This window comes from Taudactylus pleione, unplaced genomic scaffold (assembly GCF_031769625.1).
Source record: "Taudactylus pleione unplaced genomic scaffold, aTauple2 ptg000530l, whole genome shotgun sequence".
NCBI lineage: Eukaryota > Metazoa > Chordata > Amphibia > Anura > Myobatrachidae > Taudactylus > Taudactylus pleione.
Window position 1 is genome coordinate 32,896 of NW_028284932.1, and position 13,047 is coordinate 45,942.

Here is a 13,047-nt window from a genome sequence, read left to right on the forward strand (position 1 = left end):
GTGATCGAGAATGGAGAAGTGATGGAGCAGTGAGAGGCTGGGAGAAGGGAAGGCTTGATGGAAAAATTAGGCAAAAGGTAGACACAAGGGTGGGGGAAAGGAAGATGTTAATAAAAGTTAGTTGCCAGTGAATGAAGTAGAAATGAGAGAAGGAAGAGGTAAGGAGAAGTGAAGGACTAAGGGAGGAGTGTAGGAGGAATGGAGGAGTGAATGAGGAATGAAGAAGGGGTGAAGAAAAAGGTAAGGAGTGAAGGAAAATAGGAGGAGTGTAGGAGGAATGAAGGAGGTGTGAAGGAGGAATGAAGAAGGGGCGAAGGAAGAGGTAAGGAGGAGTGAAGGAGCAGTGATGGAGTAGTGAGGGAGCAGTGATGTAGACGTGAGGGAGCAAGCAATGTTGGAGTAGGGAGGGAGCAGTGATGGAGAAGTGAGGGAGCAGTGATAGAGTAGTGAGTGTGCAGTGTTGGAGTAGGTAGGGAGCAGTGATGGAATAGTGAGGGAGAAATGAGAGAGCAGTGATAGAGTAGTGAGTGTGCAGTGTTGGAGTAGGGAGGGAGCAGTGATGGAACAGTGATGGAGAAGTGAGGGAGCAGTGATGGAGAAGTGAGGGAGCAGTGATGGAGAAGTGAGAGAGAAGTGAGAGAGCAGTGATAGAGTAGTGAGTGTGTAGTGATGGAATAGTGAGGGAGTAGTGATGGAATAGTGAGGGAGAAGTGAGGGAGCAGTGTTGGAGAAGTGAGGGAGCAGTGATGGTGAAGTGAGGGAGCAGTGATGGTGAAGTGAGGGAGCAGAGAAGCAGAAGTGAAGGATCAGTAATGGAGAATATATATGTAAAAGTGAGAGAGCAGTGATGGAGAATGGAGAAGTGATGGAGAAGTGAGGGAGCTGTGGTGGAGAAGTGAGGGAGCAGTGATGGAGAATGGAGAAGTGATGGAGAAGTGAGGGAGCAGGGACGGAGAAGTGATGGAGAAGTGAGGGAGCAGAGATGGAGAAGTGAGGGAACAGTGATGCAGAAGTGAGGGAGCAGTGATGGAGAAGTGAGGGAGCAGTAATGCAGAATATATGCAGAATGGAGAAGTGAGGGAGCAGGGACGGAGAAGTGATGGAGAAGTGAGGGAGCAGAGATGGAGAAGTGAGGGAGCAGTGATGCAGAAGTGAGGGAGCAGTGATGGAGAAGTGAGGGAGCAGTAATGCAGAAGTGAGGGAGCAGTGATGGAGAATCGAGAAGTGATGGAGAATTGATGGAGAAGTGAGGGAGCAGTGACGGAGAAGTGATGGAGAAGTGATGTAGAAGTGAGGGAGCATTGATGCAGAAGCGAGGGAGCAGTGAGGGAGCAGTGATGGAGAATTGAGGGTGCAGTGATGGAGAATTGATGTAGAAGTGAGGGAGAAGTGATGTAGAAGTGAGGGAGAAGTGAGGGAGCAGTGATGCAGATGTGAGGGAGCAGTGAGGGAGCAGTGAGGGAGCAGTGAGGGAGAGTTGAGGGAGCAGTGAGGGAGAAGTGAGGGAGCAGTGATGGAGAAGTGAGGGAGCAGTGATGGAGAAGTGAGGGAGCAGTGATAGAGTAGTGAGTGTGCAGTGTTGGAGTCGGGAGGGAGCAGTGATGGAATAGTGAGGGAGAAGTGAGGGAGCAGTAATGCAGAATTGAGGGAGCAGTGATGCAGAAGTGAGGGAACAGTGAGGGAGCAGTGATGGAGAAGTGAGGGAGCAGTGATGGAGAAGTGAGGGAGCAGTGATGTAGAAGCGAGGGAGCAGTGATGGAGAAGCGATGGAGAAGTGAGGGAGCAGTGATGGAGAAGTGAGGGAGCAGTGATGGAGTAGTGAGGGAGCAGTGATGGAGTAGTGAGTGTGCAGTGTTGGAGTATGGAGGGATCAGCAATGAAATAGTGAAGTGCAGTGATGGAGTAGTGAGTGTGTAGTGTTGGAGTAGTGAGGGAGCAGTGATGTAGAAGTGAGGGAGCAGTGATGGAGTAGTGAGGGAGCAGTGATGTAGACGTGAGGGAGCAGTGATGTATAAGTGAGGTAGCAGTGAGGGAGCAGTGATGGAGTAGCGAGGGAGCAGTGTTGGAGTAGGGAAGGAGCAGTGATGGAATAGTGAGAAGCAGTGATGGTGTAGTGAGGGAGCACTGATGGAGAAGTGAGAGAGCAGTGATGGAGAAGTGAGGGAGCAGTGATGGAGAAGTGAGGGAGCAGTGATGGAGGTGAGGGAGCAGTGATGGAGAATTGAGGGAGCAGTGATGGAGTAGTGAGTATGCAGTGTTGGAGTAGGGAGGGAGCAGTGATGGAATAGTGAGGAGCAGTGATGGATTAGTGAGGGAACAGTGATGGAGTAGTGAGGGATCAGTGATGGAGAACTGAGGGAACAGTGATGTAGAAGTGAGGGAGCAGTGATGGAGTTGTGAGTGTGCAGTGTTGGAGTAGGGAGGGAGCAGTGATGGAATAGTGAGGAGCAGTGATGGAATAGTGAGGAGCAGTGATGTAGAAGTGAGGTAGCAGTGATGGAGTACTGAGTGTGCAGTGTTGGAATAGTGAGGGAGCAGTGTTTGAGTAGTGAGGGAGCAGTGATGGAATAGTGAGGAGCAGTGATGGAATACCGAGGAGTAGTGATGGAGTAGTGTTGGAGCAGTGAAGGAGTAGTGAGTGAGCAGTGATGTAGAAGTGAGGGAGCGGTGAGGGAGCAGTGATGGAGTAGTGAGTGTGAAGTGTTGGAGTAGCGAGGGAGCAGTGTTGGAATAGGGAAGGAGCAGTGATGGAATAGTGAGGAGCAGTGATGGTGTAATGAGGGAGCAGTGATGGAGAAGTGAGGGAGCAGTGATGGAGAAGTGAGGGAGCAGTTATGGAGTAGTGAGTATGCAGTGTTGGAGTAGTGAGTATGCAGTGATGGAATAGTGAGGAGCAGTGATGGATTAGTGAGGGAGTAGTGCTGGAGTACTGAGGGAGCAGTGATGGAATAGTGAGGAGCAGTGATGGAATAGTGAGGAGCAGTGATGTAGAAGTGAGGTAGCAGTGATGGAGTACTGAGTGTGCAGTGTTGGAATAGTGAGGGAGCAGTGTTTGAGTAGTGAGTGTGCAGTGTTGGAGTAGGGAAGGAGCAGTGATGAAATAGTGAGGAGCAGTGTTTGAGTAGGGAGGGAGCAGTGATGGAGAAGTGAGGGAGCAGTGATGCAGAAGTGAGGGAGAAGTGAGAGAACAGTGATAGATTAGTGAGTGTGCAGTGTTGGCGTAGGGAGGGAGCAGTGATGGATTAGTGAGGGAGCAGTGATGGAATAGTGAGGGAGCAGTGATGGAGAAGTGAGGGAGCAGTGATGGAGAAGTGAGGGAGTAGTGAGTGTGCAGTGTTGGAGTAGCAAGGGAGTAGTGTTGGAGTAGGGAGGGAGCAGTGATGGAATAGTGAGGGAGCAGTGATGGAGTAGTGAGGGAGCAGTGAAGTAGAAGTGAGGGAGAAGTGAGTGAGCAGTGATGGAGTAGTGAGTGTGCAGTGTTGGAGTAGGGAGGGAGCAGTGATGGAATAGTGAGGAGCAGTGATGGAGAAGTGAGGGAGCAGTGTGGGAGCAGTGATGGAGTAGTGAGTGTGCAGTGTTGGAGTAGCGAGGGAGCAGTGTTGGAGAAGGGAGGGAGCAGTGATGGAATAGAGAGGGAGCAGTGATGGAGAAGCAAGTGAGCAGTGATGGAGCAGTGATGGAGTAGTGAGTGTGCAGTGTTGGAGTAGGGAGGGAGCAGTGATGGAATAGTGAGGGAGCAGTGATGGAGTAGTGAGGGACCAGTGATGGAGAAATGAGTGAGCAGTGAAGCTTAGGACTGAGAGATAAGTGGTGAAAGATGGAGTGAAGATACAAAGAATGTTGGGTTGTAGTGAAGGAGAAATAAAGGACTGAGACAATTGGTGGAGAATGATGGAGAAGTGAATACATGAAGTAGAAGTTAGGGAGAAGCAAGGGAGTAGTGAGAGGCTGGGAGAAGGGAAGGCTTGATGGAGAAATTAGGCAAAAGGGTGGGGGAAAGGAAGAGGTTAATAAAAGTGAGTTGCCAGTGAATGAAGTAGAAATGAGGGAAGGAAGAGGTAAGGAGAAGTGAAGGAATAAGGGAGGTGGAGTGTAGGAGGAATGGAGGAGTGAATGAGGAATGAAGATGGGCTGAAGGAAGAGGTAAGGAGGAGTGAAGAATAGGGTAGGAGTGAAGGAGGAGGGAAGAAGGAATTAAGTATTTGTGAAAGAGGAGTGAATGTGTAGTGAAGACGAAATGAAGGAGGAGTGAAGGAGAAATTAAAGATGAGTGAAGGAGGAATAAAGGAGGAGTGAAGGAGGAGTTACGGAGGAGTAAAGATAGGGTGAAGGAAGAGGTAAGGAGGAGGATAGTAGGAGTGAAGGAGGAGTAAAAGGAGTGAAGGAGGGGTGAAAGGAATGGAGGAGGAGTGAAGGAGGAATGAAGGAGAAATAAAGGTGGAGTGAAGGAGGAATGAAGAAGGGGTGAAGGAAGAGGTAAGGAGGAGTGAAGGAATAGGTGAGGAGAAGTGAAGGAGAAGGGAAGAATGAATAAAGTATTTGTGAAAGAGTAGTGAAGGAGGAATGAAGTGAAATTGAAGGAGGAATGAAAGAAATGAAAGAGGAGCAAAGGAGGAATGAAGAAGGAGTGTAGGTGGAATAAAGAAGAAGTGGAGGAGGAGTGAAGGAGTAATGAAGGAGGAATGAAGAAATGGTGAAGGAAGAGTTAAGGAGGAGTGAAAGAGGAGGGAAGAAGGAATTAAGTATTTGTGAAAGAGGAGGGAATGTGGTGAGAAGGAGGAGTGAAGGATGAGGGTAGGTTGAATAAATTTGGAGTGATGGAGAAATAAAGGAGGAATGGAGGAGGAGTGAAGGAGGAGGGTAGGATGAATAAATTAGGAGTGAGGGAAAATAAAGAAGGAATGAAGGAAGATTGAAGCAGGAGTGAAGGAGAAGTGGAAGAGGAATGAAGGATGAATTTTTATAATACTCTCAAAATCGGCTATTGCTGAGGAAAAAGTGTCCAGTTGCTGAGGATACTCCGCATCCTATAATTAGCTGCTCTGTACAATAAATAATCCTATATATATCTAGTGAAGGACACTGAGCAATGGGCTGCAGATCTCTAGATTGGCCAACAAATGAATAACGATATAATAGTTAGTGGAGGATGTTCTGTAAGAGGCTGTTAGATTGGCTTTGTTTTGGGATTACAGGTCATTCTATTCAGTTTATTAGATAGAATGTATTTTTACCATCTGAAGCAAAGTGATGATTGGATTACGTCTGGGTAAATATGGATTAATGTGAATCTCCTCGTTTGCATGTTTAGATTAAACATATGAAATCTCAGAGAGTTTCCTCAATGAGATCCCAATAATTTGTGGAAATGTTTGTGATCTATGTCGCGGATATTATACCCTCACGCTCCAGGTGACCTCTAACCCCTGCATAATACATTGCAGGTTATTCTGCAGTCCATGCACAAGTACAAACCCCGTGTGCACATCATTCTGCAGGACTCCAGCTTGGACCTGGCTCAGATACAGTCCTTGCCAGCGGAAGGTGTGAAGACATTTTCATTCAAAGAAACAGAATTCACTACAGTGACAGCGTATCAGAACCAGCAGGTGGGTGGCCATCGGTACTCGTCATACTGTGTAACAGAGGTTATCTATGGCGGTTGTTGGTGGTCTACAAGACCCAGCATGTCTGGGAAGGGTGTATTTAAAATAGAGCTTAAGAAAAGCTGAGTTTCAACAATTGCTGTATAACTGTTATGTGCAACCAATTCCTGTTATCTTCACTATCACTGGGGTGTATGGCATTCTATAATTACTAATGGCTAATTACTTGTAACAGAATAGTAAGAAACCAGTTACATGATCTAAAACATCTCAAACCCTGTGGTCGTATGACCCCTACCTCAAAATGGCTAAATGATCCCAATATAAGGATGGCCGGATGATCTCATAGCAAAGATGGCTGGATGACCCCTATTTGAAGATGGCCGGATGACCCCTACCGGAAGATGACTACATGATCCCTATTTAAGGATGGCCGGATGATCTCATAGCGAAGATGGCGGATGGTCCCTCTCTGTAGCTGGCCGGATGGTACCTCTCAGTTGCTGGCCAGATGGTCCATCTCTGTAGCTTGCCGGATGACCCCTCTCTGTAGCTGGCCGATGACCCCTCTCTGTAGCTGGCCGGATGGTCCCTCTCTGTAGCTGGCCGGATGGTCCCTCTCTGTAGCTGGCCGGATGGTCCCTCTCTGTAGCTGGCCGGATGGTCCCTCTCTGTAGCTGGCCGGATGGTCCCTCTCTGTAGCTGGCCGGATGGTCCCTCTCTGTAGCTGGCCGGATGGTCCCTCTCTGTAGCTGGCCAGATGGTCCCTCTCTGTAGCTGGCCGGATGGTCCCTCTCTGTAGCTGGCCGGATGGTCCCTCTCTGTAGCTGGCCGGATGGTCCCTCTCTGTAGCTGGCCGGATGGTCCCTCTCTGTAGCTGGCCGGATGGTCCCTCTCTGTAGCTGGCCGGATGGTCCCTCTCTGTAGCTGGCCGGATGGTCCCTCTCTGTAGCTGGCCGGATGGTCCCTCTCTGTAGCTGGCCGGATGGTCCCTCTCTGTAGCTGGCCGGATGGTCCCTCTCTGTAGCTGGCCGGATGGTACCTCTGAGTTGCTGGCCGGATGGTCCATCTCTGTAGCTGGCCGGATGACCCCTCTCTGTAGCTGGCCGGATGGTCCCTCTCTGTAGCTGGCCGGATGGTCCCTCTCTGTAGCTGGCCGGATGGTCCCTCTCTGTAGCTGGCCGGATGGTCCCTCTCTGTAGCTGGCCGGATGGTCCCTCTCTGTAGCTGGCCGGATGGTCCCTCTCTGTAGCTGGCCGGATGGTCCCTCTCTGTAGCTGGCCGGATGGTCCCTCTCTGTAGCTGGCCGGATGGTCCCTCTCTGTAGCTGGCCGGATGGTCCCTCTCTGTAGCTGGCCGGATGGTCCCTCTCTGTAGCTGGCCGGATGGTCCCTCTCTGTAGCTGGCCGGATGGTCCCTCTCTGTAGCTGGCCGGATGGTCCCTCTCTGTAGCTGGCCGGAGGATTCCTCTCTGTAGCTGGCCGGATGTTCCCTCTCTATACTGTAACTGGCCAGATGATCCCTATCTTTATCTGGCTGGATGATTACATTACAGCTGAATGAATACTTTTCCAGCGTTTATAGACAATATAGGGGGAGATGTACTAAGCCTTGGAGAGATAAAGTACCAACTAATCAGCTCCTAGCTGTCATGTTTTAAACACAGTTCCTAAAGTGACAGGAGCTGATTGGTTGGTACTTTAACTATCTCCATTTCTATATCTCCTAAGGGTATAGTTATTAAAGTGCAGGTTGTTAGAAGTGGAGATATTGGCCATAGCAAGTTACAAGAAAGGATGTAAATAAATATTTCATTGACAATAACTTGCGTAATACATAAATAAAATGTATAATAAATGTGCCTATCGCCGGGCAGCCTATCGGTCTCTGAGAGCACATAACGAGGATTACATCCGCTTCATTTGCTATGGATTTCTCTGCAGATAACGAAGCTGAAGATAGACAGAAATCCTTTTGCAAAGGGCTTCAGGGATCCTGGAAGGAACAGGTAACGGCATTGTGGCTGGTGATCTATATAGCAGGGCTGCATCGTAGAGACCTGCAACCGGTAATATGGCTTATTCTGTTACAGAGGTGTCCTGGACGGGCTTCTGGAGACCTACCCCTGGAGACCATCTCTTGCCCTAGAATACAAGGCTATTGGGAGCGAGACACCTGGTAAGAGGATTTCCTGACACATTGTGGGATTATTAGGGACAAACAGAGAAATGAATCATCTTGTGATAACGAAACGGCAACTGGAAAAGGTGTGAGGGTCCCTATGTGCTCTGTGTTATATAATTACATTATATACTGTACACACTGCAATATATCATCCCCTACATCCCAGTGCTCAGGACAGAGGAGAGAGCCCAGCAGTATATAATGTACAGGTGTGAGGGTCCCTATGTGCTCTGTGTTATATAACATTACATTATATACTGTACACACTGCAATATATCATCCCCTACATCCCAGTGCTCAGGACAGAGGAGGGAGCCCAGCAGTATATAATGTACAGGTGTGAGGGTCCCTATGTGCTCTGTGTTATATAACATTACATTATATACTGTACACACTGCAATATATCATCCCCTATATCCCAGTGCTCAGGACAGAGGAGGGAGCCCAGCAGTATATAATGTACAGGTGTGAGGATCCCTATGTGCTCTGTATTATATAACATTACATTATACTGTACACACTGCAATATATCATCCCCTACATCCCAGTGCTCAGGACAGAGGATGGAGCCCAGCAGTATATAATGTACAGGTGTGAGGGTCCCTATGTGCTCTGTGTTATATAACATTACATTACATACTGTACACACTGCAATATATCATCCCCTACATCCCAGTGCTCAGGACAGAGGATGGAGCCCAGCAGTATATAATGTACAGGTGTGAGGATCCCTATGTGCTCTGTATTATATAACATTACATTATATACTGTACACTGCAATATATCATCCCCTACATCCCTGTGCTCAGGACAGAGGATGGAGCCCAGCAGTATATAATGTACAGGTGTGAGGGTCCCTATGTGCTCTGTGTTATATAACATAACATTACATACTGTACACACTGCAATATATCATCCCCTACATCCCAGTGCTCAGGACAGAGGAGGGAGCCCAGCAGTATATAATGTACAGGTGTGAGGGTCCCTATGTGCTCTGTGTTATATAATTACATTATATACTGTACACACTGCAATATATCATCCCCTACATCCCAGTGCTCAGGACAGAGGAGGGAGCCCAGCAGTATATAATGTACAGGAGTGAGGGTCCCTATGTGCTCTGTGTTATATAAATACATTATATATACTGTACACACTGCAATATATCATATCCTACATCCCAGTGCTCAGGACAGAGGAGGGAGCCCAGCAGTATATAATGTACAGGTGTGAGGATCCCTATGTGCCCTGTGTTATATAACATTACATTATATACTGTACACACTGCAATATATCATCCCCTACATCCCAGTGCTCAGGACAGAGGAGGGAGCCCAGCAGTATATAATGTACAGGTGTGAGGGTCCCTATGTGCTCTGTTATATAACATTACATTATATACTGTACACACTGCAATATATCATCCTCTACATTCCAGTGCTCAGGACAGTGGAGGGAGCCCAGCAGTATATAATGTACAGGTGTGAGGATCCCTATGTGCTCTGTGTTATATAACATTACATTATATACTGTACACACTGCAATATATCATCCCCTACATCCCAGTGCTCAGGACAGAGGAGGGAGCCCAGCAGTATATAATGTACAGGTGTGAGGGTCCCTATGTGCTCTGTTATATAACATTACATTATATACTGTACACACTGCAATATATCATCCCCTACATCCCAGTGCTCAGGACAGAGGAGGGAGCCCAGCAGTATATAATGTACAGGTGTGAGGGTCCCTATGTGCTCTGTGTTATATAACATTACATTATATACTGTACACACTGCAATATATCATCCCCTACATCCAAGTGCTCAGGACAGAGGATGGAGCCCAGCAGTATATAATGTACAGGTGTGAGGGTCTCTATGTGCTCTGTGTTATATAACATTACATTATATACTGTACACACTGCAATATATCATCCCCTACATCCCAGTGCTCAGGACAGAGGATGGAGCCCAGCAGTATATAATGTACAGGTGTGAGGGTCCCTATGTGCCCTGTGTTATATAACATTACATTATATACTGTACACACTGTAATATATCATCCCCTAAATCCCAGTGCTCAGGACAGAGGAGGGAGCCCAGCAGTATATAATGTACAGATGTGAGGGTCCCTATGTGCTCTGTGTTATATAACATTACATTATATACTGTACACACTGCAATATATCATCCCCTACATCCCAGTGCTCAGGACAGAGGAGGGAGCCCAGCAGTATATAATGTACAGGTGTGAGGGTCCCTATGTGCTCTGTGTTATATAATTACATTATATACTGTACACACTGCAATATATCATCCCCTACATCCCAGTGCTCAGGACAGAGGAGGGGGCCCAGCTGTATATAATGTACAGGTGTGAGGGTCCCTATGTGCTCTGTGTTATAAAATTACATTATATACTGTACACACTGCAATATATCATCCACTATATCCCAGTGCTCAGGACAGAGGAGTGGGCCCAGCTGTATATAATGTACAGGTGTGAGGGTCCCTATGTGCTCTGTGTTATAAAATTACATTATATACTGTACACACTGCAATATATCATCCCCTATATCCCAGTGCTCAGGACAGAGGAGGGGGCCCAGCTGTATATAATGTACAGGTGTGAGGGTTCCAATGTGCTCTGTGTTATATAACATTACATTATATACTGTATAAACTGCAATATATCATCCCCTACATCCCAGTGCTCAGGGCAGAGGAGGGGGCCCAGTAGTATATAATGTACAGGTGTGAGGGTCCCTATGTGCTCTGTGTTATATAACATTACATTATATACTGTACACACTGCAATATATCATCCCCTACATCCCAGTGCTCAGGACAGAGGATGGAGCCCAGCAGTATATAATGTACAGGTGTGAGGGTCCCTATGTGCCCTGTGTTATATAACATTACATTATATACTGTACACACTGTAATATATCATCCCCTAAATCCCAGTGCTCAGGACAGAGGAGGGAGCCCAGCAGTATATAATGTACAGATGTGAGGGTCCCTATGTGCTCTGTGTTATATAACATTACATTATATACTGTACACACTGCAATATATCATCCCCTACATCCCAGTGCTCAGGACAGAGGAGGGAGCCCAGCAGTATATAATGTACAGGTGTGAGGGTCCCTATGTGCTCTGTGTTATATAATTACATTATATACTGTACACACTGCAATATATCATCCCCTACATCCCAGTGCTCAGGACAGAGGAGGGGGCCCAGCTGTATATAATGTACAGGTGTGAGGGTCCCTATGTGCTCTGTGTTATAAAATTACATTATATACTGTACACACTGCAATATATCATCCCCTATATCCCAGTGCTCAGGACAGAGGAGGGGGCCCAGCTGTATATAATGTACAGGTGTGAGGGTCCCAATGTGCTCTGTGTTATATAACATTACATTATATACTGTATAAACTGCAATATATCATCCCCTACATCCCAGTGCTCAGGGCAGAGGAGGGGGCCCAGTAGTATATAATGTACAGGTGTGAGGGTCCCTATGTGCTCTGTGTTATATAACATTACATTATATACTGTACACACTGCAATATATCATCCCCTACATCCCAGTGCTCAGGACAGAGGAGGGGGCCCAGCTGTATATAATGTACAGGTGTGAGGGTCCCTATGTGCTCTGTGTTATATAACATTACATTATATACTGTACATACTGCAATATATCATCAACCAACATCCCAGTGCTCAGGACAGAGGAGGGAGCCCAGCAGTATATAATGTACAGGTGTGAGGGTCCCTATGTGCTCTGTGTTATATAACATTACATTATATACTGTACACACTGCAATATATCATCCTCTACATCCCAGTGCTCAGGACAGAGGAGGGAGTCCAGCAGTATATAATGTACAGGTGTGAGGGTCACTATGTGCTCTGTGTTATATAACATTACATTATATACTGTACACACTGCAATATATCATCCACTACATCCCAGTGCTCAGGACAGAGTAGGGAGCCCAGCAGTATATAATGTACAGGTGTGAGGGTCTCTATGTGCTCTGTGTTATATAATTACATTATATACTGTACACACTGCAATATATCATCCCCTACATCCCAGTGCTCAGGACAGAGGAGGGAGCCCAGCAGTATATAATGTACAGGTGTGAGGGTCCCTATGTGCTCTGTGTTATATAATTACATTATATACTGTACACACTGCAATATATCATCCCCTACATCCCAGTGCTCAGGACAGAGGAGGGGGCCCAGCTGTATATAATGTACAGGTGTGAGGGTCCCTATGTGCTCTGTGTTATAAAATTACATTATATACTGTACACACTGCAATATATCATCCACTATATCCCAGTGCTCAGGACAGAGGAGTGGGCCCAGCTGTATATAATGTACAGGTGTGAGGGTCCCTATGTGCTCTGTGTTATAAAATTACATTATATACTGTACACACTGCAATATATCATCCCCTATATCCCAGTGCTCAGGACAGAGGAGGGGGCCCAGCTGTATATAATGTACAGGTGTGAGGGTTCCAATGTGCTCTGTGTTATATAACATTACATTATATACTGTATAAACTGCAATATATCATCCCCTACATCCCAGTGCTCAGGGCAGAGGAGGGGGCCCAGTAGTATATAATGTACAGGTGTGAGGGTCCCTATGTGCTCTGTGTTATATAACATTACATTATATACTGTACACACTGCAATATATCATCCCCTACATCCCAGTGCTCAGGACAGAGGATGGAGCCCAGCAGTATATAATGTACAGGTGTGAGGGTCCCTATGTGCCCTGTGTTATATAACATTACATTATATACTGTACACACTGTAATATATCATCCCCTAAATCCCAGTGCTCAGGACAGAGGAGGGAGCCCAGCAGTATATAATGTACAGATGTGAGGGTCCCTATGTGCTCTGTGTTATATAACATTACATTATATACTGTACACACTGCAATATATCATCCCCTACATCCCAGTGCTCAGGACAGAGGAGGGAGCCCAGCAGTATATAATGTACAGGTGTGAGGGTCCCTATGTGCTCTGTGTTATATAATTACATTATATACTGTACACACTGCAATATATCATCCCCTACATCCCAGTGCTCAGGACAGAGGAGGGGGCCCAGCTGTATATAATGTACAGGTGTGAGGGTCCCTATGTGCTCTGTGTTATAAAATTACATTATATACTGTACACACTGCAATATATCATCCCCTATATCCCAGTG

The 13,047-nt window shown here is 46.7% G+C and overlaps 1 protein-coding gene across 1 annotated transcript in view; it reads left to right on the top strand.

Annotated features, from left to right (window-relative positions):
* TBX22 (T-box transcription factor 22) overlaps positions 1–13,047 on the top strand; it is a 49,814-nt gene that overhangs the window by 17,304 nt on the left and 19,463 nt on the right. The window contains exons 5-7 of the mRNA XM_088450841.1: positions 5,445–5,609; positions 7,550–7,614; positions 7,699–7,784. Coding sequence (XP_088306967.1) covers positions 5,445–5,609; positions 7,550–7,614; positions 7,699–7,784 — 316 coding nt within the window. The remainder of the gene's footprint in view (positions 1–5,444; positions 5,610–7,549; positions 7,615–7,698; positions 7,785–13,047) is intronic.